Raw genomic sequence first — 27609 nt, forward strand, 5'->3', positions numbered from 1 at the left:
ATGGTTTCATGGCTCTGGTATGGTGGCCTTAAACAGAACTTGATGTCTCTAAATTCGTGGAGGGTGGGTGGGGGTGTGGGGGTGAGGAAGACTCCTGAAGTTTGCATTTCTGGCATTTCATTTGTTGCACATCACAGTCAACCTCTTGGTTCAAGCCACAGGGAACTGTGTGTGTGTGTGTGTGTGTGTGTGTGTGTGTGTGTGTGTGTGTGTGTGTGTGTGTGTGTGTGTGTGTGTGTGTGTGTGTGTGTGTGTGTGTGTGTGTGTGTGTGTGTCAGTCAGAGGAGGAGTGTGAAAGCAATGCAAGATTAACAGCGAGAGAAAAGCCAGACTAGTTTTTCGAGTTTCGGCATATCTTAAGAAGGTAGGACGTCCTCTTATAAACAGTGGAGCTCGGAGCAGAGAAACCAGCAAGAGGACTGTGTTCTGTGTGTCATAAAGTTCTGAATCAATGCGAAAAGGTACAGTGAATAATTTGTCTTTTGATTCAATGTATGTAAAGAGGGTGTATTTGTTTTTAAGAAGAAAAAAAACCAGAGAGAGGCTTGGAGAGGGTGGATTCATCTGCCACTTTAAGACATTTGTTTGATGTCTTCAATAAGTTTCTCGCAGCATATTATCTTTGTTGCTTTCATCTTAATACACAAGATTGTTGCATTCAATGCTTTGGTTGTTTTAGTAATCTGACAATACCTAAAATGCAGTATTCACATCTTTACCACCACATACAAGAATAAATGGTCAGATTAGAATAAGAACTGTCACTGTGAAAAAACACAGTTGGATCTTTCATGAATCTTACTCCACCTGAACTATTTCTCAATCAAGCTGTGATGGTTGTGTCATCTGCATACCTTCAGGCAGCAGTCGTTTTTCCTGTAGTGTGTATCTGTCACTTAGCAGTGTGTGGACATGCGATTGTGCACAGAGAAGTACTCTGCATTCTACAGGAATGTGGTGATACCCCCCCCCCCCCCCCCCCCCCCCCCATTCATCACCTTTGTTTGACCGTAGTCAGTTGAAGTCGATGTGTCCGTTTGTGAAGTTAGGTGTGTCTAAATGAGCTCTTTTACAAGTTGTCGGGTGTGGATGTTCCACCTTGTGAAATAAAGAAGTACAACCTGAGAGGAGCATTCAAGGTGTGAATCACAAAGGGGAGCAAATCATCTATTCAATAAACACATTTAGATGAAATAAAAAAAAAAGGGAATTTCCTCACACTGATGTATAGTGAGAGTATCGAGACATTACTTCCTATTGTGTGCTTAATAAATGCAACAGATGTCAGCCCGGCCTCCTCCGATGGTCTCCAGAAAGCCCTCGGGTGTTCGAGTCATGGTGTCCCCTGGAGAGGAGCTTCCACCTGGTGGGCTGCTGGGGTACAGTCACTCTGTGAAAGGTATGCTGCTCTGTATTGATCACTGGCTCTCTTATTGATTCCCAACCTGAATCTATTACAATGTCTCTTGTGGTTTCATGAATTTGTTTGTATTGTGGACTATGTACAGTCATAATCTTGTGATTTCACTTGGTAAAGTTGTATTAAAAAAGATGTTTTTAAACCATCCAGACACATTTTTCAATACTCATCTGCTCAGATAACAGAACCAACGGGGAGGCAGATCACCGTTCTCTACCGAATGCTGAAAGAGAAGTGGTATGTACCAAACCTCAATTTAAATTATATTTCTGATTGTTTTTTTGTATAAGTGCAAAAAAAGAAAAGTAATCTAACCTGAAGGTTTATCGCTATTTGTGCAAAAATAGTCCCACCATGTTTATTTTGTTGCTCTATTCATATCTTACATCTTTGTCATAAACACAAAGGAGAGGATCTGATGTTTAACGGCGTCATCTGACCTTAAAAGTCTGTTCAGTAATCAATAAACAACTTTGTAATGCCTCCTATCTTCTGTGTGAAGGATTCTAATCAGTTTTGAATTTGCTGTATTGCATTGGCTTTTTGCAGTTAACTGGTAGAGTTAAACCAATCAGACATCGTGCAGTGTTGTGAGAACCAGCAGGGTTTTATGACTTGATCTGCTTTAGGACAACAAGTAGAATTAGTAGAAAATAATCAAAACAAGCTTGACTGAACACAATGTGTTTGCTTTCATGCAAAACCACGAATGTGACAGTGGGTTGGTTGCACATTATTTGTATAAAGACTGTGTTAAAGTATTGCTGTAGATGTGCCGTGGTAATCCATTTCTGATGCATTACATTTCTACATTCCTATACGTGCCACTATTAGGCTGCAGTCAATTAATTGTTATCCTTTACCTATAATTAATCAATTAAACATTGTCAATATTTTTATTGGTCTGGGATAAGTATCTGGTACATACATAGTTTAGGCTATCTTTGTTCCAAGTTAATAACGTGTTTTGTCTAATGTATTCCTCAGGAGATTCTGAACCACTGCTTTGACGACGTGGAGAGATTCATGTCACGTTTGCAGCAGACAGCTGAGGCCCAAACTGTTCTGAACCAAAGGAAACACAAGAAAAGCAAAAAGAGCAAAAAGAAGGTGGCGGAAGATGGTGAGACTTATTCTTCTGTCCTGAACAAACATCTGCACGAGCACTGGTGCTGACAATGGCATGAATGTTTAAAGCTTACTTCATGGCTGTATTTGCCGGAGAACAATGCTGCCCTCTGACAGTCTGCACATAATGAAGGTGGAAATGAAAAACAAAGGCTGACACCCTTTTACACACTTCAGGCAGGTTTTCTCCAGAGTGAGAGTGTCAAAGAAATATGACTCAGACGTCACTGCAGCTGCGGATGTGTCGGTCTAAAGAGAACCCGTTCATACCTCTGGATTGACAGCCTGCCTGGTACTATGTGCAATGCAGTGGCATGAAAACAGTCATAAAAATATTTGTAGTGCACGTCGTAAATCTCTAAATTGCTTTCAGTTTCAAAGTAGCTTCAACTTTCAGGGAGTCTTTCTCGTCACATGAATATTAGTAGATTGAAAAACAAAGAGGATTTGGTTGATCGCTTACTATTTCATCTTATTCATAAAGGATTTTGGATGATTGAAGAAAAAAAAAAGTAATTAAGAGTAAAAACATGTGAACTCCCCACAGAAAGGTTCTATTTCCTTTAATGGAGGAGTGTGAACCACGACTCCGCGACGCAGCACCCTATAATACATCAAGTTTGAAATACTATTGTACGTAGCACCAGTTTTTACTAAAGGTATATTGCATTTTGTTGTTTTTGTCACGGTTCTGTTTGTGTGCAGATGATTTGCTGACCATGAAAGCGTGCCCACCAACAGAGGAAGAGTTTGTGGACATCTTTCAGAAGTTCAAGTACTCATTCTGCCTGCTGGTGAGATTGACGAAGCATAATATCACTGCTCAAAGTTTGATTAAAAAACCATCAAAAACACACACAAAAAATGGAAATAAGGCTATTTGCTCTTGGTTTCTTTTGTAGGACCGACTGAAGTCCTCCATCTCTCAGCCTGACGCACCGGAGCTGCTGCATCACATCTTCGTGCCTCTCAGACTGGTCAGACGTGCACCTTGTTCGATCTCACGCTGTTTCTGTTCCTCTGACCGTGATCCTCACTGCCGTGACATACTCTTCTGTACAGATGGTCAAAACCACTGGAGGCCCAGAATTAGGTGCTTCTGTGATGAGTCCTGCTCTGACCAGCGGTGCTGTTTCACTGCTGCAGGAGCACCTGACTGAGGACGAGAAGCAGCTGTGGAATTCATTAGGGAACCACTGGACGTCTCGTCGGTTTGTGTCTGTCTGCGCGCAGGCTCGAGTTTTAAGCATGCGGCGTCACACCGGTTTAACGGGACACTTGTTTTCTCTCCAGCTCTGACCTTAGTGCATCCGTTCCCCCGTATTCACCTGTTTTCCTGGACGGGTGGCAACCAGCAGCTTACGACTCAGCTGGCCGGCCTTTTGAAGATCCCATCGAGTCGCAGCACAAACAGGAGGCTCTCAGGGAAAGTAGGCAGATGGAGAATCACCAGGATGAAACTCATCAAACAGCAGAAGCCACTAAGGAAGAGTAAGAGTGGAAAGCAGGAGTCACGACAAAAATTCCCGATCAACAGGAGATTACCTGATATCATGAGAGTGGATGTTATTCAGGCTGACATTCCACGCTGTTAAATTGACCCATTTTTCTTCTGATGCAGTTTAAGACTTTATGTTTTTTTGTTTTCCAGAGAAGGTAATGGACTCCCACCGGAGGGTGAAAGATTCTACTGCTGTAGCTATGACTTTGTGGCCAGAAACAGCAGTGAACTGTCTGTGCTCCAAGGAGAAACACTAGAGGTGCACGACCACAGATAGACGACCCGGTTGTGATCTGCTTGTGAGTCGATTTCCTCTTGACATAGTGTGTGAAACTCTCCTCAGGTAATTGAATCGTCAAAGCGGTGGTGGAAGTGTCGGAATCGCTATGACCAGATTGGATTTGTTCCTTTTAATATTCTGGAGCCTCTGTCCGCTCTGAACAACATCGGGAAAAACAGTCCAGTGGAGCGCAGAGAGTCAAAGGTACAAAGCTCACCCGGAGATTTCTTTTTGTCACTGTGGCGAACATTCATGTGTTACCTTTCTGATCCAGATACGATTTGACTTCCTTCCACAGAAGGTGCCTCTCTCCCCTCAGACAAAGTACTTCTCATATGTTCCAACAAGCCCCGTCGCAACAAGTCCCACCGCTACAAGTCCAAAGACACGACCTCAGAGTCTGGGTTTACCACCCTCACTGCAGGGAGAAGATGACAACCGCGGTAACACACTGTACACTGACACAGAGACAGACGAATCAACCTTTCTAGACTCTCCACAGTGAGAAGGACATCCTGAAGGTCAGCGTGTGTTTGTGTGCGGGTGCGTGTGCGTGTGTGTGTGTGTGTGTGTGTGTGTGCTTGTTTCCACAGTCCTGATCATGAATGAAGAGCTGATACAGCGGCTCACGGAGAAAAAAAGCTCCATTCGTCGACAGTTGACTTCTCGCTCAAGTGACACCTCCACGCCTCTGAACTACCACTCGCCACCTTCGGATGTGGAGGCCTGGCTCACCGCCAAGGGCTTCAGTCAGCCGTGAGTGTTGGACCGAGACTTCACAAGCTTCAGTAGAACCTTCAGTGAAACCATTCAACTTGGTTTTGCTCACAAATGATTCAGTTCAATTCGATTGCCTTGATTCTTTTCTGTCTTGAACCATAGCGAGGTTGTTGTTGAACTCGTCAGATTCAATTCTGTCTCACAGACGCCAAAGAGTAATTTATTTGCTGGTTCCTCATCCATTAGGACAATCCAGAGCCTGGGCATTTTAACAGGAGCACAGCTCTTCTCCCTGAAGAAGGACGAGTTCCGCACCGTGTCGCCAGAAGAAGGAGCAAGAGTTTACAGCCAGATAACAGTGCAAAAGGCCCTTCTCGAGGTTTGTTTGGAGTTTTTCCCGACGCGTTCATGGTTTGATGTTTGCTTATACTCAGGTCCATGTGTCGTTGTTTGTTTGCTCAACCTTGACCGAGGCACAGCCAGTTATTTATGTCAACAAATGATGACGCAAAGTTGAACTTTTCTCCCTTAAAAGAAAAACAATCTGCTGAGAACAAAAGGAAGAATATGTGGCAATTCAAGTTGTGGGTATACGCAATAATATCTGATTCAACAAAGAGGGAAGAAATACTAAGTCACAGGAAGTTTTTCAATCCACAGTTTGAGGGAACAAAATCTGCAGTTAAAAACAGCTCAGGGAGCTTAAATGAATGTTTAAACTTTCTTGTATCTCCATTCAAGAGTCGGTATGGAAATCACAGAAAGTGTCAGAACGGAGGGTGGCGGCTGCTTTTAAGAAGCACCTGCTCTGTTGCGTAACACTGACCAGAAACCACTTTGACGATCTGATACCGGTTTTCCTTTATTGTGTCAGTTCACCACATTTTTGGAAAGAACAAGTTGTCCCCTGGATGCATCATTTAATTCTTCATCTGATTTCAGTCACATTTTTAATTATTGCTAACAATGCCAGCACACTTTTTATAGTTCAAAATAGAACGCATACAAGCCCAGAGATACATTGTCATAAGATGAGTTTGTCATAAGCTTAATGTTCCAAAAAGGCTTATTAGGGATGTGCTTTCATTCTATCTACACAGGATTTGGTTGAAATGTGTGCTACAGCTCCCGGCATATTTTTATTTCTTTTGACGATTGAGGAAAAAATAAGTTTGTATGTATTCTGGTGCCCTCCTCAGGACGTGCGGAAATCTTCAGAACTTGAGGACGTGATGGAGAAGCAGAAGCAGAAGATGAGCCTGGAATCATAGAGCGACGCACTGGAAGAGTCGTCATAACTAATCCACTGAAACAGATGTGACATCGAGCATTATTTTATATGAAGGATGTATTTCATCACTTAATCAAACTTGCTGCTAAATCTTATCCAACAACTTTGGAATGTGAGAACTCAGTTATACTCTGATTGAACTCATTCTAGATTTGTGCTTTTTTAAACAAACTCTGCACAAGTTTACTGACTTTATTCTCAGCTTCTAGTTTTAACTGTGTTTTATTAACTGATGTGTTTTGTTTTTTTGTTATTCCTTGTCTAGTTAGTCTTGATGCAGCTGCATACTGTTGCTTAACAAATGTTTAATCCTCACAAGACGATGAAATACCTGAGAATGTCAAGGTTTGTCATGGTCGAACATACAACACCAATTTATTCTCAATTTATTAGCTTTATTAAAGTATAATATGCATTATCGTTTTTCTATTGCAAGACAGATGACCAACGCATTTTACAGACAATACATGAAAAAGTCACATTTCATATTCAGTACAACACCAAAGACCCGTGTCACTCTTAGCAGACGTGCCAAGAAATAAAACTTGTTGGATTAGAAAGTAACTATAACAGTCAGTGGGGGGAAACTGACTCAGTGCTCTGCAGAGCACAACAGTATTTCCCTGTGTCTTTTATTTAGTTATTTCAAACAAGTAACATCCACCAGAGGTCAAACGATTGTATGTAAACAGAAATTGTTAGAATTTTAATTAACTATTAACAACTTGAAACAATTTTGCACTTTACTAGAAATTAAAGTTCCTTCAAGTCTGTGGGAGGAAAAAAATAAAGCATTTTCATTATAGAAAATGTCATTCACATAAAGAAATGACATAAAAATTATTATATATTTTCTAATGTTGCCCCATTGGTGAAACATTATTGTAGCAGCTGTTAATCAATATCACGATGTGATATCATATATATATCAGTATAAAGCACAAGGAAAAGGATTTTATTTCCTTCAGAATCACAAATATTAATATTAATGTAAAACCATAATAAGCTAGAGACACTGTAGTCATAATAAATCCCTAGCATACATGAACACGTGAAGTGACAGTGGCTTGAGCAATAAATTCTCACATTTGTTTAATCTCACATAATCCAAATATGGGTGAAAATGCTGAGGTATGTTTTTCAGACTTAATACTGAATATGGCTCCTGTTTTCAATCTCTACAACTTCAGTCGAATCAAACCTCAGAGCAGCGACTCCGGCGGCTTTTTCTCCGACACGCTCTTCATGATTGACATGTCCAGGTACGGTAACAGCAGTCCCAGTCCAGGAGGTCTTTGTCTTTAAACCACAGCTGGATCTCTCGCTGAGCTCCTTTCAGTGAATCGCTGGCGTGGACCACGTTCCTCGAAATGACCAACATGTTAGTATCTTACAACAAACAAAACTCTAAAACTTAGCGTGGATACAGAGATAAGAGCACATAAGTCCAGGTTACCTGCTGACGTGGAGACTGAAGTCTCCTCTGATTGTGCCTGACTGGGCCTGAGCAGGGTTGGTGTGTCCCACCATGCAGCGTGACGTCTGGACAATATTATCTCCTTCCCACACCTGAACAAAAGGAAAGTCATACACATGCATTATAAAGACTGGAGGAAAAGATCATGAAATGGGAATAATGTTGTTTTATTTAATCCCATAAATAGAGAGAGAGGGACGATCACCATTGCAATCACAGGCCCTGAAGTCATGTAGGCTTGAACTTCAGGGTAGAACGGCTTCGCCGTCAGTTCACAGTAGTGCTGAGACAGCAGATCCTTAGACACCTTCACAACAGAGACAAACAAACTCACCAGCTGCAAATCACTCATGCACTGACAAACCTTTTCCAGACTTCAATACCTGCAACATCTTTAGCCCAACGAGCTTGAAGCCCCGCCGTTCAAACCGCTGGATTATCTGCCCCACGAGGCCACGCTGGACCCCATCTGGTTTAACGGCGATAAAAGTCCGCTCTGTTGAGGCTGGAGGACCGGCTGGAAGACAAGGAGGGAAAATATATTAACCTCATGTAGCTCTAATATGAACATAATGACATTATCATCAACCTGAGAGAAGAGAATAATAAAAAAATCACCTGTATAAACAAGGAAACACAGATCTCAAGTGTAACCACACATAGAAAATCACTACTATAGAGAGGACACTACAGGGACAGAAACGTATTACCTGAACGTACTGACCAATCATATTAGTCACTGTATGAAATGGAAGGTAAATAAGAACAAATTACTCATTATGGTAGTTCCTGAGATAGAGCTCCCTGGAAGCTGCACTGTGCTTGACTTTGTTTTCTGACCTCTTAGTTTTACACCACACGTGTCAACAGTTGTATCTGTACGTTTCGCCATCACAGATAACAACAACACCGAGAGGGAAAGTCAGCCACTGAGAAAAGGACTTGAGTCCAGTGAGGCAGGAATATTCATGGGCTTCCTGTTTTTTCTCATAAGTGTTTGATTCAAACTGGGTGTGAAAATCTTGAGTTGCTCAAAGTACTTAAAGTTAAAGTGTTGGTATGCTTCACCTGTTACTCTTGAATGGACTCTAATCTGCAATGTTGTCACTATGAGGCAAGAGAGCTGACCATTATAACACTGTAATTGTCCAATAATGCACATAACACACTCACCAAACAATTTCTTTTCTGTCTTACGTCTGTGCAAGAGTACATCTCACACATTGTCATTTCTTACTCTAATTTAAATAAAGAGGTTGATCCAGTACTTGCTGACATGGAGGCCAAGCAGTAGCAGCAGAATGAATGAATGAATGAATGAATTGATGATTGGATGAACAGGTATGTAAACCTGTCTTTGTTGCTATAAGGATGTCAGGTTCCCACCGTTTGATTGCGTAAAAGCTGCAACCCAAACAAACAAAACCTGTTAGTTCGCAGGTCAAACACAGAGACGTGCAGCCTGGACAGAAGAGGACTGAGACTCACTGAGTGCAGAAAAACCACACACGAGCTAATGAGTGGCTGCACGAGATCAATTAAAAAAACACGTGACTGTCGACGTGAGGAGCTTTGTCTTAGGCAGTTTGCAAGAATAAATAAAAACCCAGTGACATGTGAGCATTAAATCAATCTTTTATACTGTTTTATCCTATTTAGGGTGCTCGAGACGATCCAGGGCAAAGGCATGGTACACCATGGACAGGTCACTAGTCCATCACAGAGCAAACACACACTGACATTCACACTTCTCGAGATATAAGTGCAAAAAGCAACCTTACACGCATGTTTGAGACAGTTTTGATGAAATTGGATCGGCTGTAATCTTCCTGTCAGCGTTGCGCAGAGCGCGCAGATTGTTTGGACGAATAATGCGCAACGGAGCGCGTTGTTTCTGCGCTGTTTCTGCGCTGTTATCTCACATCAACGTCAACTTCAATGTTTCTAACCTAGATCCAGTTCATGACCCTGTCAGTGTGGCAAAGTTTCGCAACTTGACCGTCTTCCTGTAATGTTTGTAAAAAGATTAAACAAAACAAAAAAAAACCCTGTGTGATTTAGAGATAAAAACACAGACTCGGTGTCAATAAGTATTCAGCTTAAAATTCACTTTTCTTTTTAAATTCACAATCATATAGTCAATATAAACAGATCATTCAACGTTTGTGTCGATTTTTCTCTGTAACTTCTAAAGAATTGCAGGCAGAATTTAAAAAAAAAAAAAAAAGATCTGTCAGTGCAAAGAATGAGGAAAGACTACTGCGAATTTAAACTTCCTTTCCTTCTGGTCAGCTGATCTAAAGTCTTACTTGATTTGTTCCTGAGCCCAGCCTTTTGCGCAGCGAAAGTCCCAAAAGGAAAACTTTTGTTGGGCCCCAAATAAAAGTGTTGGAGGACTCTGAGGAAAACACGCCGCTGCAACATGACCGTGTTTTGTCGGCTCGTCCAGGCTGAAGTCAAACCTCCTCAATAAAAACTCACGAGTCGTCCCTCCTGTGCGTCTCCCCTCAGCCACTCCATCTAAACATTTAACTCTACCGGTGCCAGGTCTGCGCGCTCAGCGCCAAAACGCGTTCCTCTTCACACCCATCACCAATCAGGAGCTTCACCTGACCTTCGTAATATATCTTTAGATTTATATATTTATTTATTTATTTTTTGCTGCCAACTTCATATCACCAAGATTTTCTGATCGGTTTTGTTTCGAGTTTAGGTAGTAGTTCATCAAGATTCCCTAATCCCTACCAATATGAAATCAACACTTGGAAGATTTACAAACTTTTATGTCTTTAGTTGTTCCATGAAATAGTTTTTTCAATCAAAGCTTTTTTACATAAATAAATGTGATTCATTCTTTTATAAGATGATACTGCAGCAACCAATGCAGTAGCTGATGCATAACAATTATATAAGCATGTACAAGAAAATAGATTTTTCAAGAGCTTGTAGGAGTTTGTATGCAGCTCACTTCACTGCTTTGGTAATTTCATGATTATGCATATTAATTAGCCAAGCATGACCATTTGAATTCATCACAGTTGCAAGAATGTCATTGCAAGGTAAAGCAGGGTCAATGCAAGAGAATAAGATTGATTCTTTTTTGTAATTTGACAAAAAGTTTGTAATATAATAAAAGAACCCGTGTGCCAGAACAACCTGAGCTGTTACATGATGAGGGCCAGAGCTGTGCCTGTGTGGCTTCTTTAACCTGAATCAGTTCTTTGGGCTGACGTACACGACTGAAAACTGATTAACTGTGTCGGGTTTAAAGATCTCACGGACACACATTTATGTCTGGACACCTTTAACTCTGCTGTTATTACTTGCTCTGCAATGAGTGACAACCAGACAGAGGCAATACAGTAGTTCTATATCGAATGATATCTAATGTCAGGCCTGCAGGACCCAGAGGACATAGCGATGAGAGCTTCTGGGCTGAAAGGCTGATTTAAAAAAAAAAGGTAATTATTGTTAGTGTGTCTTTGTTAACATTCACAGTTGTTGATTAAATGAAAACAACAAACCTTTAAAAAAAGCGTAGTAGTTGATTATGCTTCAAATGTGACAGAGGTTAGTCTATTCACAATGTCAGCTGTTCCTGGTTCCTCCCCACTCCAGTCCCGACACAGAGCAAGTGTTTTCTGTGGTCAGGCTTAACAAAACCGCGACTAGGACCAGTTTGACCCTGGATGAAAACTCTTCATCAGTTGTAACCATCGACATGGCCGGCCTGGAGCTCCGCTTCAAGGGGGAAGACTCCTTGATACTAGTCAAGGCCTCTGGGAAGGCTGCAACCCTAAACAACACACAATATATTAGGCTTGTCAGGTAATATAAGAGTTTATATCTTGAGCTCCTTTTGGATGTGTTGTTAGAGAAGTGTAATATTCATTCATTATTCTGATAGTAGAAAAAAACAAATGCTTTGGTGGCTTTGATTTTCAGCCAAAATGTTGGCAGTTTTCCACTTGGAGGCACTTCTGTGAACATCCACCTGATCTGTACCCGTCCCTGCATTAGACATGGGAGCTTCACTGTTGTCAATTAAACAATATAAAAACAGAGGTATCATAGCCACATTTGTATTTCTAAACATTATCGCTTCAGTGTCTGAATCCCTGCACAGATTTCCAGGTCTGTACTTGTTTACTTACATGCAATATTTACTCTGGATTTGAGTCCATGTGGGTCACTGCTGTTCTGTTAACTGGTAACCAGGTACAAATCATTGATTTATGTATTTTCCCCATGTTCTACTCTGTGGAATAATACATTTCTTTCTTTACATGTGTTAAAGATCACACAGCTAATCTCTCATGACAGTTTTCCTCACATTAACTGATCTAATGGTCATTACACCTACTTTGTTTCAGAATTTCTCAAACAACGAACTTCTTCTTTTATATAAAACACTCGCCACTTTATTAACAGCTGTAATAGATGATGAATCACTTACGTTTGTTGAAACATTCCAAAGCCAAAAGTACTTTTTTTTCCAATTAAAGTTGTCTGTCTCAATGTTCTTGGGGTAAACATTAGAAGTTGTATAACAGTGCAAACAGCCATGTTCTTTTACTAAAAGTACAAATTGATTATAAATGTCATCATACAGCAGTGATACTGAAAAAGACCTGTTCAACTTCACTGAACTCTCAAAGCTTTTCTGTGAAGTTCATCTGCATTTATGTCTATTGATACAGCATAAACTGAATAGTGTCATCAATGGCCCGTTTATTGACACCGTGATTCACCTGGTCACGTTTACGTTCTTGTTATAAAATCTCCAAACTCACTGAAAACATTGATTTGACCAATGTTCGTTCTATTATGTTCCATTTCTATTAAGCCAAATTACTGCAGCGTTTAGGTTACCATGTTACCAACAGGAAGAGTGCAGCGTTACAGATGGAGAAAGAAGCTGCTGTAACTAACCTTTTCTGTAAATGTTAATGACTTTAAAGGTGTTCTGGTTAGTCCATCATTTCTCAACACCCACAGATATTTCCCCTTTTTCAAAAGGTGCCATTTTCTTTATTTTAAGATGTAAAATTGAATAAACTTCCTGGATATCAACGTTCTCTCACCTAAGGCATAAAATAGCAACCTAACGACTAAATAAAAATTCGCCTTTTCATAAAGAAACCGAACAAAACATAAAGGAGAAGAAAACTTTTCATATCTAAATACGTCGTGTTAAAAAAAAGAGTGTAAATTGTGTTCAGTCAGGGGTGATGAATAAGTGTGCAAAATTTCTTCTTCTTTATTAGTCTGCCGGGGTTTTCAGCTAATGTACGGTGAAGGAAATAGCATTAGCGTCAGAACCATAATGTCATTAGGAGTTAGTGAAAGCATGCAGCCTGAGAAGCAACATGCTTTTACACACAAGTCTGAAGAGAAACACTGAAGAGTTTAGATTTTCCTTCTTGTAGAAAACTTCTTGGTTGCTCAGATTCAATTTTGCATTAAATGTGAATCAGCATATATATTCATTATTCAGCACTTAAACTGAGGGGAACCTTTAATGTTGATATACAGAATATATGTTATTCTGTCATCTCAAAAATCAAGATCAAATTGTGATGCAAGCAGCTCAATTAAAATGAGTGCGACACCTCTGATCTGGAGCCTCTGAGGTAAGAAGCCAAATTAGCAGACTTGTGTAACATCTATGATAACAATCTATGAGAACTCGCCACCAAATGCTCAAGAGTTGTTTGTTTCACTTTACAACTGAAGCGATCTCCCTTTGTTCTTATGCAAATGTTCTCCGGCTCCCCAGACATTCATTAAAAAGGAAAACATCAAGACACTCCTCTTTCGATGTTTCCATCTGTAGAAAGTTTTGGCATTCTCACTTTAAATCTGCTCCAGTGTCGTTTCTCTTCTCTCGACCCAGTGATTTACTCATTGTGCAGGACATAAAATAAAATAAAATAAAAACTCAAGCCTTTTTTGCGCAACTGAAATCAGTGAAGTAAATCAAGTAAATTTTTAAAAAGATATGTGACAATTGTGAAGCAAACACATCCAACGTGTAAGTTACAGAAAAGTCTTCAATCTCTTCATACAGTTGCTCATCTCACAGTGACGTTACAACACTTCTCACACATCGGTCAAGTCATGAATTAACCAAAACCTGAGTTTTACAAAAAAAAGCACTTTATTAATCAAGCCGGTTTTCTCGTTATCAGAATGGAATGATATGAAAGATCTTAAGTTGAGAGTCCATCTCCTTTGGAGATGTAAAGAAGGCAAAAACGAATAAAAGCAGACAATTAAAAAACTCAAAATGAGTTGAAAGTGCTCAGTCCCAGCCCAGCTTTGTCACAGAGGCGTGGGAAAGGAGGCCTGGCTCAGACGGCTCCGGGTCCGGGCTAAAGCCGACTGCAGACCAGGTTTACATTACTGCCAAATCATCCTTGGCAATAACACGAGGAGGGCACCGCTTTTAAAAACAATGATGTGCCAACCTTCTACAGTAGAAATGAAAAGAAAAAAAACTTAAAAAAAAAAAACATCAGCAGCATCTTCGACCTCCAGTTACTCAGCCAAACCGTGTGTTGCTCCTTCGTGGTACTTTGAAATAGTGGAGCAAAGCCGATTTGGAGGAGCGGCGGGCAAAGTGGTCAGCACAGGCAGTCTCTGGAGACCATCGACGTGTGGAGTGGTTCAAGAAGTCATTGTGCTATAGCTTTATGGTGCCTGTGGGCAGGCTACTGTTACACAGTCTGTAGTAGCGGAGGTCATTCACCAGGCGCTGCACACTCTGAGTGAACGAAGGCAAGTCCTGGAGGAAGGAGGAGGAAAAGAGTAGAATCAATAGTGATAGTGTTGTGGATGTGGATGAGATACAACCTGAAAATGACAGAAGTATTTTATATCAATTCCTGTCAATGTTGTTCTGAAGACCATGACCTGGGGATAGAAGAGCACTTAAAAACACAAATGTATACATATTGATGAGATCAAACAAGATTGTACAAGTACAGTTTAATTTAGTGACATCTAGTGGTGGTAATTACAACCCTGTATCATTTGAATGTACTGCAAAAACATATATTGTTCAATTCAATTTTTACCCGTTCAAGCTTGAAGTTGCGGGCCAGAACAGCTCGTTGGCTGGCGTCCACACCCTGACAGCCGGTGAGGAACTCTGGCATGAAGGCTGAGTAGAACGCTTCGAAATCCACCGAAGCCATGTTGTAAATGGCGATGGTGATTTCCTCCTGAAGGAGGTCGTGGCTTTTGTGGAGGAGGACTTGCAGCAGCACGTTGATGAAGTGGAAGAGCATCGAAGTCCGGAAAAGCTTCTGAGGAACATGAGATGACAAAGGAGCAGTTATGTGGGTTGTAAAGAGGATGGGTTGGGTTCGAACTCCAAAACTATACGTTTCAAAAATCTCCCAATGTTAATTGTTCAAACATAAACTAAGCAACTAAAGCATGCGAGTTGAAATTGAGTGATTATTACTTTGGTAAAAACAGGAGAAAATATCAGAACTGTTGTTTTTAGGCAAGATTCCAGCGATACGATTAATCTTCTATGCCTGCTTCATCCCAAATAATCCAGTATCTAAAACAAGCACTGCAGGCTTATCATTAGCATGCTCTTCATTCGATGTGTAACATTTAAAATCTTATACTAACATCAAAATACAAAAATATGGTGGCAGCTCAGCTTCAACTACAAGTCAGATCTGTGGCAGCTGCTCCTGACAGCAGTCGGTCGGTGCCGTTCCTGGAAAGTGACAACTGGAGCAAACTGCCGTATATCAGACAGCTGCTAAAACCAGAAGAGTTGCTCTGAAAGTTCCAGCAGCAGCTGCCCCAGATCAACAGACGGAGCTGTGTTAGGCACCGGAAGAACCTTGAGCTGCTGCCACAGTTTGACCCAGACCCTGAATAATAATTTAGTTTCAATCAAAATGGACGTGAATGCAGCCTGAGTTCAGTTTCTCATGCGGGAGGAGATTCAACAGAAAGAATTAACCAACCTCAGTAAAGCTGAACTTACTCTGTGATACAGCTTGTGCTTGCTGTTGAGCGACTCCAAATAGGAGAGATTCTGCTTAAAGATGTGGATATCGGGCTGCAAAAACGACTGTCCAAAAGCCTGGAAACATGTTGACAAAGGTCAGGAATCGGTGAATTAATCTGCGTTTTTGCTTATAATGGGAATAAACAAGAGTGTTTATGTTGGCACAATGATTAGACGGCAAAGTACAGCAAGGACAGACCTGCATGGCAGCTGTGAACTGGGCCTCGTTCTCCATGGCGTCATCGGCAGCTCCTCTTTGGACACTTGTTAAGACTGAAGTTTTAAAGAAGTACCTCCAGTTTTGGTGAAGTATTTGGTATAACAACTCAAACATTTCCGCTTTGACATCCGGAGAAGAGCGCTGTCAAGGACAAAGGATTCAATTACTAACTTATCGAGATAAATGAAGGAAGATCAAATTCCAAAAGAGTCAACATTTTTCATTGTGTTTTTTTTTAACAAGCAAAATGTTGAATAAGAACATTAGTATTAACTGCTTGAGTTCCAATAAAGTTTGTCCAAAGGATTTCTATTGTATTGAAAACAAACCCGAAGCGCAAGCTGAGTGAGCGCCAACTGACCTCTGCCACAACTGGATAGACCTGCTCCATGCACAGAGAGAGGATGCTTGGTAAGAAGGGCTTGAAAGCCTGACCCGGCTCTTGCACCACCACCTGCAGGATTTTAAGGAACTTTTGCACCACCCTGCACCCAGCACTGCCCTCTTGCAAAATACTGGCAGCCAGCTGTTCCCTGCAGTGAACAGAAAGTGACATTACTTAGTGAAATAAGTCCGAGGAGCCTGATCTAGTGTCTGCCCCATGCAGTTCAAACTTTAACCAAAAAAAAAACCTAACAAACACAAAATGATATTTTATTTCCTTTATGTAAATCAAGGGTGAAGCAAATGTTTGTTACCTGGTGAACATGCTGAGGAAAGTTTGGATGATCTGTCCGGTGAAGGCGACGCCCATCTGGACTCGCAACGCCTGGAACAGTATCAAGAAGAAGGCCAACATCTCGTCGGTCACATCTGGCAAAGAGAGAAAACAGTTAATGGCTACATGCAGACACAGCGCTGCCCTCGTGTAGGAGAGAGGGACAAATTAAAAAGAAGTGAAAACCAAACAATTCCAGTGTCTGAGAACAGAACTGGTTCAGAAATTGTGATTTGGTCTGTTATCTTTTATTCCTGTCACACAAAATAGGAGCAAGTAAGATCCACTGTTTCTACGAGAGGAATCATGTTGCTGGATTCAGATTGAAGTTACAATGTGGAACTGTTCAGTAGAGAAACACTGGGATTGTGTCGCAGCTGATCTGAAGCACAGAAACATCAAATTGCAACGCATGCAGTGCATGTTGGGACACACTTTAATCATCTGTGACAGGATGAATAATACGAATCAATGCAGCGTCACGAGAATCAAACTTTTACCTCCTTCTTTAGAGAAACTGACCTGGCTGCTGGATGAACACCGGGAAAAGGCTCAGCGACACTTGGACAGACTCTTGGAGGCTCTGATAGCAGATCTGTCGAGATTTGGTGGATTCACCGGAGATGCTGTCCACTATGTCTCTGAGCACAGGCAGCGTCTGCTGTATCACTGCTTTCACTGGAGAGAAGAAACATGAGAAAATTATTAAAGTGACACAATGTAAAATAAAAAAACAAACAAAAAAAAAACAGTACTGTGATAAATATATATATATATATATATATATATATATAAAAAAAAAAACAAAAGTCACAAAGTACTGACTGCCGTCCAGGCCGGGTTGCCGTGGAGTAATGTTCACAGTCCCTCTTAAAATACGATACTCTCGAGTCAGCGCTGCCAGAAGGCTGGCGTGGTTGCTGGAGCGCGTTTGCCACTGCTGCTCGTTCTCCGGTAAATTTGGCCAAGGGAGCAGCAACATGTTGGATAAACCACGAACCACCAACATGTGAGCCTGTTTGAGAAGAGATATGAAGACACAAGGATTAATAAACACATTTGAAATAAATCCTTTTGACACTCAAGGTTTTCCCTAAAGACAAATTTTAAACTATTATACAAAAATGAGACCTTATCTAGATTATTTTCCCAACAATAAAAAATGGATACAAGTTTGACTCATGAACGCATTTACTTTTTATTAAATATGTGTATCGAACAAGTAAAACATGAAATGAAGCAACATTAACCTCAGGAGGAAGTCTGCGGGTCTGATTCTCCGTCGTGATCAGGTTGAAGATGTTTTGAACAGCAGGCAACGTGACCAGAAACACAGGCCGCACCGTGGCGGTTATGGAAACCATCAGATGACATGCAGAGAGCAGCAACTTTTCAGGTACCTGAAGACAACAGAAAGGAACTCTAAGTCGAAAAAATTAAAGGGGTGCTGGCTAACAACACTGAGCAGGATATAATTAATCATGTCGCCATTTTTAAAAAGGCAAAAACCAGCAATAAGAACATTATTGCAGCTTTTTAATCTGCTGGGTCCAGTGAGCTACCTTGGCAGTGATGAGTGGGCTACTGGCATTGACTGCAGATGTGATGAGGGTGATGAACTGGGTTTGGTTTTGATTGTGGACTTCACTGTAGAACTGTGCAAGCCAGTGAGAATAGGCTTGAAGAGCAGCAAGGGCCTGTGCATGTCTGCAACAAACAAAAACAACACATTCTTTACACAATGCTTCACTCACAACTTTACTGGAGAGTATGATTCTTGGTACTACTGCTTAAAATTGATGGGAAGTTTTTTTTACTTTTAAATGCAGATTGTTAGAATTTCAAGAGAAGCTCAGAAATAGAGAAAAATCTGGGAAAGATGAATCTGGACTGACTTTGAGGCAGCAAAACCAACTTAATGCAAACAGCTGAGTGAACAAACAAACCAACTATAGTTTCCTTTTTTTTTTTTTTTTTTACATGCGACTGTCTTTGATAAATGAACTGTATGATTTTTGCTCCCTTCAAACCAATGGGCCACATAAACAAGGTTCGCGCTCCGTTCTCAATGGAACATGTGATACTCACACGTCGGTGAGGTCAGGCTTGAGCACAGAAGGCACAGCGGTCTCCAGATCGTACAGGCCGGTCTGAGAACCATAGCACGTCACTTCAACCAACCTTGAACGGGAAAGAAAAATGTTTATTTTCTTACACAGCATACTACCTTATTGATGGGACACAACAACAACTTGCAGAATATGTGAACATTAAATTATGTTGAACAATTGTTTTTAAAGATGCGTTTTAATTATTTTAATACAACACATATCTTTGGAAGGTAATTTATTTCAAGAGTAAATGTGGAAAACAACTCAAGAAACAAATGATTGAATAAGAGCCAAACAACACACCAAGGTTTTTCGTATTTGCTTAGGTTATCTCCTGGTTAAGGCATGATAATCTCTGATCATATCTTAAAGGAGTGGCAGACTAACTGACCTTTCCACCACTGCCAGAGCGTCGTTGAAACGTGCAGCGAAAATCTCCCCGATGAAATACTCGGCCAAGCGTCCCACAGCCTGAAGGAGTGAGCTGAGATCCCTGAGAGAACAGTGGAGTCTCCGGCAGTCATTCTCGGCTGTGATGTTGAGCCTCTGAGCTACAAAGACAAATACAATGTTCTGTAAAATCTGCAAAGACATTCACAGTTAAGACGTGAAAATATATATTAACCCCCCCCCTCAAATAAAAAAGTGCCTACTTGTGCCTGTGGTGACTATGAACTGCTGCAAGCCCAGGTAAACATCCAGGTTTTCTTGAAGTACTGGGAACTTGAGAGAGAGAAAAAAAAAAGGAATTAGCAAGATGCTTCGATTAACTCTGGGTTGCAGCTGTAAACACTTCTTAACATGAAGGTCAGATGACTCACATGACATAACAAAACAGAAACTCAAAATAGAAAACTCTGTTTCAACAGTAATCAGTTCATTTTTAAGTGTATAAATTAGAAGCGACAGTTGTATATAATTGTGAGTTACAGTATTACAAAGGATGCATTTAAAAATTGCATGAAAAATCGCATTTTAAAAGGAGATTAATTGCCTAACAAATTAGATTGAACTTCCTCTGGTGTGAAATTGTGAAAGTTATAATTTCAAGCTTCTGATCTGTGAATAATGTAGATGTTTGGGTTATGAAACTTCTCCACAGAAACAAGGATCCTATACTGTTGAGTCCTAAAAATGACCGTTTTCATAAATACAACACAAATACATAAAAGTTAATTATAAAGAAAAGCTACAATGGAGCAAAAAAAAAGAAAAAAAAAAAAGAAGTTTGGTCATAATGCATTTTAGATTAACTGAATCAGTTTAACCCGTTTGAGTTTTGAAATTACTTCAATAGTTTTATAATAGATACTACAGTTTGTGTTAACATTAACACAAACAAACTAGTGGTTCAAGGAGACAAAGAGTTTAAGCTTACTCGCCCATCAAAATGTCAAGAAATAAGACAATCTCTTACCAAAGTAGAAAACGCATGGGATGGGAGCAGCTCCATCACCTTGGCAACAACCTCCAGACTCTGACGCAGGTACCTTTGCCACTCAGTCTGTTGCTATAGTAACAAAATGGAGGCGAGCATTCAGGCTTTGAAGTGAAAGACGTGGACATCACTGCAGCGTGTACATGTGTATAGAACATCATTGTGTGCATGTAATAAGGGGTTAACAGACGGATGATAGACAGCGGGTGCAAATAGGAATATTTATGAATGTGAAATGTTCTTACGTCATCGTCCAGAGTCTCATCGTCCAGTTCTTCTAACTGGGCCTGATTGTATCTGAACTGGATGCGATTCAGAACTTCCCTCAAGAGAAGAACTAAAGCATCTTTGTACCTGATCGATAACAAACAGAAATATTTAGTATTATGCCAGTAAATTCAAGCAAAGGCCAAATTATAATTCAAACCGTTTGTAGGTGTGTGTGTGACCACGTACCTATTTAAAACACTTTCTCTGTCCGCTAGTCTGCTTTTGATTTTAGTGGTCAGAAAATCTAAAAACACACTCCAAATGTCCAAACAGGCAAAGTAGCCTTCATGGGTGGGCTGAAAAAAAAAAAAGAACAACCACGCATTAGCATACAACAGACTTAAAAAAACCAAAACATAAAACGTGTCAAGATCCATCTATGTGAAAACCAAGTTAATTACCTGGTTGAAGGTATATTTGAAAAGTAGCCCAAGAAACTCTACAATAGGAAACTGAGGACTTGACTCAATCCGCCTCAAGTGAACACTGACAAACAGGCGCAGAAAATCTGTGAACTTCTCCAAGTAACTGCAAGATTAGAAAGAAAAGCCATTAACACAATCATTGAAGTCGCCACACAGAGAAAAATCCATCAGCCTTAAGTTACATCACAAAGTTTATCTTCAGAAACAACAGCTGCAGTTCAATAAGGAGACGACAAAGTCAAACAACTGCGATGCCATAAAAGTGAAGGACACACCACAGTGTTCACCTGACAGACTGTAAACATGGAGATTCAACTTGTGCTGTTTGTAATGTTTTATTGCATTGTAAATGGGTTTATTAAAACAACACTGGACAGTAGACGGACTCTTGCAGCATGATGGCCACACAATGCTGGAAATGCTTGAGTCCTTCATTTGCTCAGGGCATAACAGAGATAAATGAAGGATAATAGTCAGCACAGAGCCGCACTTTTGAAAGGACGTTGTAGAGATAAAGAAAACAGAACAGAAAACGACTCCAGAACTAAATTTAGACTGATTCCAATGATTGAAAGGCACAAAGTTCCTCTGATGGTGTGTCGTACTTGGGAAATGTTCCTGCAGTGAAAATGCAGTTAATAAATCAGACACACTACGAGACCTGAAACATCAAGCTGGTTAGTTAGTTAGTAGCTCTTATACACTGAAATTAGTCACTTATTTTTAGCGATTCCCTAAGAGACACAGGAAGACTTTCAATGTCTTCCTTTGAGTCGAGACTTCGCTCAATAAATATGATTCATTGGTTTCGGTTAAGCTGTGTCGTTGTTTAATTTAGGGGTTTCTAGTTATTTCTGTTCATTTTATATAAGGGCTGGGAGAGCAGGTCACACTGCTACATGTGACCGAGGAACATGACTGTGCAGAGTCAATGGAGAAAATAGCTGTGATGAAAATAAAGACTGTCTTGAGAGATGATCAGTGAGCCAAAGCCTGACTGCAAGTTAAAATATATCAGAACTAGACTTATGCAAGTAAAAGTGCCATCTCTAATACGTTTGCGTGCACCAACCAGCCGAGTCATACCTCTCATCAAGTTCTTGTAAGCGGCTCTTGACTGTGTGAGCGTTGTTCTCTCGCGTGAGCCTTTGCAGGAGGAAGAAGGTCTGCTGGAACATTCGCAGAAGGTATTCCTCAAAATCCATTGGCACACAGTTCTTTGACACCAGTTCATTGACACAGGTCATGGCCAGGACGCCAAGCCTGGCACGGTCCACCTTGTTACTCTCACTCTGCTGTCCATTCCGCCCTCCTCCATTTGACAATGGAGGCATCGTCCCAGGATTTAGCTGTCCGTTAGATGAGGAGGAGTTGGAGGAGATAAAGGACCCGGTCTTGGTCTTTGTCCGAAGATCACAACCAAAACGTGCAAAATGGAAAATGGACGCCAGCAGTGTGGGAGTAATACTGGTGGACAGAGGGATCCAGCTGAATAGGTGAGCCAAACACTCCAAAACAAGACAACAGAGCTGGTGGCTGTCATTGTCCAGAGCCGCCATGGGTTGACAAAGCAGCTTAGAGTACTGGCTGCCCTGAAACAAGCTGCCCAGCAATTCCACTGAAAGGTTTCAAAAACACAAAACCATGTCAATACACAAACAAGTGCTCTATTAAATAGTTACTATTCATACATTTACAATTATTGAAAAATGACAAGATGGTTAACTCACTGCTCTCTCCGGAGGTGGGTGATGGAGGAGGGGTGGAAGCTATGACGCTGTGCTTGTCCCAGTACGTCTCCAAGATACCTGGAAAACAACATAAAGGGCATCCATGTCAACAGTCTGACAGAAATTTTACTACAAAGCCAGGGGATGTACTCATGTCTCGGAGTTGGATTGGATTTGCATCTGAGAGTCTTTTACCTCACGATGAGACACAATGGCGCAGCCGAAACAAAAAGCAATGAGGTCCACTGAGACTGCAGTTTACTGCTGTTACCTATAACTATATTGTTGCCTTCATGCTGTATTTTTACCTTCATACTAAAGATATTCCCAACAATTTGCCTGCTTGTCTCCCGCACCCACTACGGTGGTGAAATGCAATGAATTTAACAGAGCGTGACAGAAGCGAGGTAGTTAAACTACAACAGGAATGTGGAAATGATTTGGTTTTCTGATATAGAAAGTGAAGTTGTGAAGCACCTTAACATATTAGCCTGCACAACACTGCTCCCTTTTCTGACAACAATTTGAGGAAAAACATTGAAGATATGAAATTCTTTTAGCACTGCTTAGTGAATGAGCAAAACACAGTAACACATAATGTTTGTGCTTCTTGTCTCTGACTCACAGGCTCCTCAAGCTGAATAATTCATTTGGAAAACATTGTTTTATCTAATCATCTGCGTCTCAAAACCCTCGGCTGACAGATTTTGTTTCCTGATTCATTGCTCCGGTGCGGCCATCAAACGGCACAAAACGTTTAATAGGTTGCCCTCACCTGTCAACAGCCCCAACACCGTCGGTACCTGCTCCAGCAGCAGTTTACGCAGCTCGTCTTTCCTGGCAACGCTCAGGTCTTCACGAGGACAGGCGAGCTCCTCAGATGTGGTTTTCAACATCACCAAGCCCAGTGGAGCCAAAGCCGGGGATTGGATCAACTGGAGACACAGACAAGACATGAGCTCAGCGAGACTGGAGAAAAGCATTCAAAATGGTCTTCAAGTTGTAAAATAACAACAAAACTCATGCAGATTTGCTCCAACAGTTCTCACATGGGAAGTGCAATATACTTTTTTCTCTATCCACCCATCTAACGAAAAGTACTTGTTTTCAGGGGTTAAACAGCTCAACAGGCAGCTTGTGTTTATTATGACTGTCATCGTAATCAAGTATCTCTGCTTCATCCTTGACAATCTCAGGCCAACTGCGTGGTGCACTCATACAAGCTGTATTTGGCTTCTCCGGCAAAAACAGGACACGTAAACAGGCAAAAAAAACAAACGGTCCAGTAGATTAAAAAAACAAAAAACCAAAACAACTTTGTTCAGGGATGACAAAAACCTTACATACATACCTAATGTAGTTGTTTATGCCGTCATGTCCTCACTGAATTACAACATGCATTTGAATATATTGTCTGAAGCTTACGATCTAGTCTGAATGAGTTCGTGTTGAAAAGCCTCAAGTTTATTTCATGCCTTGCATATATTAACAGAGTAAAAACAATTAAAGTACTGTTCCCAAGGCTCTCACAATCAACACATTTTAGACGAATAAAACGCTAAATACAGCTTCGGTGAAACCGAGTGCGTCTTCACATAAAGCGAAGTACTCCACAAATCATCATCACACCTATTACGACTGCATTGAAGGAGGCTTTTTTCTTCCACAATTTAATGTCATATGTGTACTTTTATAATTGCAACATTACCATGTAATAGCAGGAATGGCTTCTGCCAGTTTACCTGAAGTGTGTTTGTAAAGAAGTCGTGGTAGAACATTGGCCAGTCTTGGCGGCCGATGTCCACGATTACTTTACAGAGCTTGTTGCGGATGAAATAGGGCACGGATTTGTGCTGAGCCAGGAGAAGTTTAGGCAGACAGCTGCGGATTTCCATCTTATCTTGCGAAGCGACACCAATCCACATCTTGTTGACCAAGTTCTGAAAGTGAAGTGCGTTGATTTAATAGCTGTTCCGACATTTGTTCCAAATATTACTTACAAGCATATTTCTCTAAGTTAATACATATCTCATATATACATCATAAGAGTGTATTTGACACTTGGCTAGAATCTTATGCAGATATTAAACCTTCCTGAAGTCTGTAGTCATTCAACAATTTATAAGGATAATATTATTTTCAAAAGGAATTCAGAGCAAACACTCTACACTACTTTGATTGGAAAATATGCATCTTCCACCGACTGCACTTACTTCAAACACAGTGAGACTGTACATCATGACATACTCATTGCGAGTGTTGGAGAGGAAGAACAAGCAGTGGCGCCAGGCTCCGGTCTGCTGTGCAAAGTTATTCAGCAGCTCTTCTGCAGAACAGAGGAAGTAAGTGCGATCACATAGGTGCATGATAATGTAAGACTTTACTTGTGGACAGACTGAAAGTAATGCGTCACAACACAGGAAGTGCCAAAAACGGGAGCAAATTTTAAGTACTTTAAAATGGAAAGTAAACCATTTTGGGTCAACTGCAATCTTCAGATCTATAAAAAAGTGTAATCTAGAATGGCCGACATTATATGAGCTGACTTCGAAGAAGTTTCCAGAGAAGGGCATCACATTTGGAAACCAAATTGTGATTAGTTATGCTTTAAATGAATGTCTAGGAGTTTTAAGATCGTGTATTATTAAACTGTGCATCAGAGGCACTTAGTCCTTGTTTCAAAGTGACAGAACATAGACAGAGAGGAAATGAGATTGAGGTGGATGAGGAGTTGGCATGCAAAGATCCAGTCAGACTGGAGCTGAAGTATAGTATGATTAGATGTGGTACCATGTACATTGAGCGCCTCGATTTCACATTTTCAAAACTAACAAATGGTACATTTAATACCATTTCTAATATGCAAGTGATGGCTATTGCAAAGGTACACTCACCTATTTCTCTTTTTCGCTCGTTGGTTGTGCAGTTGTGAAAGAACTCCGTCATCAGAGTCTCCAACCCACGCAGCGATGCCTCCTCTGAAGCCTGAGAGACAAGAAAGGTTCAGTTAGAGTGTGTGACCGGCAACATCCGTAATCCAAACCACTGAAAATATTCTATGCAACAGCATAACAAGAAAATAAGCATATTAAGTGATGCACATGTCCACCAGTAGACTTGTTTAGATGCAAGTGAGGCCTCTCCCAACATCTGCTCAGCTGGAGTTTTCTCCACGCTACTGATTCTTAACTTGTTTACACATGTGAGCATTTAATAAAAACCAGTTTTTTCCTCCCATCAATCTGATGATAAGGTATATGCAGGCCGATTCAGCAGCAAGCTTAGAAAGGTCACTTCCCTGGAAACCCATTTTCACAAGTCTCTACCTGCACAGAGGTGAGTTTAAAGGGAAATTGCAGGAATAAATCTAATTGCTGTGGCTTTTTGGCAAAGCAGCGTGGAAATGCAGACAGCAGCTACAGCTCGACGGTTATAAGCCTGCAATCTCTTTCCAGAGTGCAGGAAGTCGGGCCCTGCCATAACGAGATAGCAAATTCAGATTCTTTCTTTCTTCTTCTTCTTCTATTTTAAAGCAGCCCCTGTGGTAGGAGGCAGGTCCTGAATTCCTTAAATGAGCCACAACTTGCCGAGGCTCAACACTTGTGCAAGGAAATATTCGGTTTTGCAAGATGGGCGTCTTTTGCACCGTGAAATGGCTTTAAGAGTCCTGTCACATCCCGTCAAATACCTGGCCTCAAACCGTTAGACGACATCCCAGACACAGATGTCGCTTAAAGCAGGAGATCGTGCACCTTTATAGATGCATTTATAGACGTTCATTCGCATTGTTATAATAACAGAAAAGTCACCACGTTCCACTAATGACAAGCTGTGTTTTTTTTGCTTTACTTGTTGGATTAGCGAGCAGCAACTAAGACAAAACTATCTCGTTGATAAAAACAAACAAAAAACTGTAAACATAACTCACCATATTTGTCTGGCTTCGATGCTTTCTTCACTTTACTGGGTTCTCGATTAAACGCAGTTGGGAGCCGACATTTGCTACGGAGCTAGCCGCGGCTCTAGCTAGCGTTAGCGGAGGCGAGGCTAACGGCAGAGGGGCTCTTCATGCTTTGCTCAAAGGCTCGGGTTGGTAGATTCAACACGCAGCGTGCTGACAAACGTCGGCGTCACCGGTTCCGTTCACGATAACGACTAGAACGCGAGGCCCTTCATGTCGGGCATTTCGACGGCAGATTACCCCGGTGCTAACGGTGCAGCGGATGGCTAACCAGTTAGCTCTTCTAGAAGGATGAAGGCAGAATTGTCGTTCGCTCTTCCGCCGCAGACATGCTGGTCTCTCGCGTGTTTTTTGTTTTTTTTCCCCTCGCGGGTGAAAATGCACACCCGAGTTATGTGTCTAAGTAGTCTGTCATAACTTCAAAACATGAACTCTGGTCGTGCTAGTTCCCTTTATTCCCCCTCTGCAATGCTTAGGGCGGCTCAAGCTACTAGCTTTCAGGTTACAGGGTCCGCCGCTTCGCAACTTCCTCTTTGGACGCGAGACCAGCCCAATCAGCGCGTGTCACTCCCGGTAATAAAGACACGATCTCCGGTTATAGCCTCCAGACTTCAGCACGGTTTTAGACTCGCGCTGAACACGTGTTATATTGTGGAAATACATTTAAAGCGAAAACAATAACAAGTCACCTACAGAAATGCAAGCGAACTCGTTTCAATACAGCTCGGTAAACTGTGGGAAAATATATTTAACGTTTGAGGCGTGTAAAGGGACAAATACAGACATATTTGATGACCGGTGAAACGCTGAAAACAAAATCAACATTAAACTTATTTATACAATAAACATTGTCGCAAGTTGGAACTTTAACATCAGAGTAT

General features: G+C 41.1%; 3 protein-coding genes across 4 annotated transcripts; 1 reads left to right on the top strand and 2 right to left on the bottom strand.

The window, feature by feature from the left end:
* The first annotated feature begins 166 nt into the window (after positions 1-166).
* On the top strand, positions 167-6928 carry eps8l1a (EPS8 signaling adaptor L1a). Of its 2 annotated transcripts, none has more exons than XM_080488180.1 (14): positions 167-461; positions 1282-1399; positions 1599-1657; positions 2408-2543; positions 3254-3342; positions 3451-3525; positions 3611-3759; positions 3842-4039; positions 4200-4308; positions 4393-4533; positions 4628-4772; positions 4923-5085; positions 5296-5428; positions 6249-6928. In XM_080488180.1, the coding sequence occupies exons 2-14, from the start codon at positions 1282-1284 to the stop codon at positions 6318-6320; spliced, it is 1587 nt and encodes a 528-aa protein (XP_080344306.1). In that variant the 5' UTR covers positions 167-461; the 3' UTR covers positions 6321-6928. The 2 variants fall into 2 exon arrangements, with proteins under 2 accessions (XP_080344306.1, XP_080344305.1); XM_080488179.1 differs by having other exon boundaries at positions 342-461; positions 3611-3765.
* Positions 6721-10359, bottom strand: LOC308124839 (nucleoside diphosphate kinase-like). The gene is made up of 5 exons (XM_080488182.1): positions 10127-10359; positions 8201-8334; positions 8023-8124; positions 7797-7909; positions 6721-7704 (listed from the first exon to the last, which is right to left on the bottom strand). Exons 1-5 carry the CDS (start codon positions 10239-10241, stop codon positions 7584-7586), a joined length of 585 nt encoding a protein of 194 aa, XP_080344308.1. The 5' UTR covers positions 10242-10359; the 3' UTR covers positions 6721-7583.
* Positions 10360-13047: 2688 nt separating this feature from the next.
* On the bottom strand, positions 13048-27247 carry xpo6 (exportin 6). Its single transcript, XM_080488355.1, has 24 exons — positions 26696-27247; positions 25662-25752; positions 24981-25093; positions 24510-24707; positions 23543-23702; positions 22768-22845; positions 22124-22655; positions 21014-21140; positions 20799-20908; positions 20588-20696; positions 20322-20414; positions 19558-19627; positions 19296-19455; positions 18882-18974; positions 18356-18500; positions 18044-18193; positions 17619-17808; positions 17316-17471; positions 16774-16888; positions 16437-16608; positions 16055-16216; positions 15832-15930; positions 14897-15127; positions 13048-14604 (listed from the first exon to the last, which is right to left on the bottom strand). Exons 1-24 carry the CDS (start codon positions 26696-26698, stop codon positions 14503-14505), a joined length of 3459 nt encoding a protein of 1152 aa, XP_080344481.1. The 5' UTR covers positions 26699-27247; the 3' UTR covers positions 13048-14502.
* Positions 27248-27609: the final 362 nt, after the last annotated feature.

The sequence above is a fragment of the Lipophrys pholis genome (genome assembly GCF_963383615.2).
Source record: "Lipophrys pholis genome assembly, chromosome: 19".
NCBI lineage: Eukaryota > Metazoa > Chordata > Actinopteri > Blenniiformes > Blenniidae > Lipophrys > Lipophrys pholis.

Bases quoted from the DNA above. Each gene is read 5' to 3' on its own strand.
- eps8l1a (XM_080488179.1), top strand. From the start codon at position 1,282: ATGTCAGCCCGGCCTCCTCCGATGGTCTCCAGAAAGCCCTCGGGTGTT. The intron at 3,343-3,450 runs GTGAGATTGACG...TTTCTTTTGTAG, and splicing joins AGTACTCATTCTGCCTGCTG to GACCGACTGAAGTCCTCCAT. The intron at 3,526-3,610 runs GTCAGACGTGCA...TCTTCTGTACAG, and splicing joins TCTTCGTGCCTCTCAGACTG to ATGGTCAAAACCACTGGAGG.
- xpo6 (XM_080488355.1), bottom strand. The intron at 17,472-17,618 runs GTCAGTACTTTG...TCTTCTCTCCAG, and splicing joins GCAACCCGGCCTGGACGGCA to TGAAAGCAGTGATACAGCAG. The intron at 16,889-17,315 runs GTCAGTTTCTCT...TCTCTTTGCCAG, and splicing joins GGTGTTCATCCAGCAGCCAG to ATGTGACCGACGAGATGTTG.
- LOC308124839 (XM_080488182.1), bottom strand. From the start codon at position 10,241: ATGTTGCAGCGGCGTGTTTTCCTCAGAGTCCTCCAACACTTTTATTTG. The intron at 8,335-10,126 runs GTAAGACTTTAG...CTTGTCTTCCAG, and splicing joins TGGGCTCAGGAACAAATCAA to CCGGTCCTCCAGCCTCAACA. The intron at 7,705-7,796 runs GTAACCTGGACT...GGTCATTTCGAG, and splicing joins TTCAGTCTCCACGTCAGCAG to GAACGTGGTCCACGCCAGCG.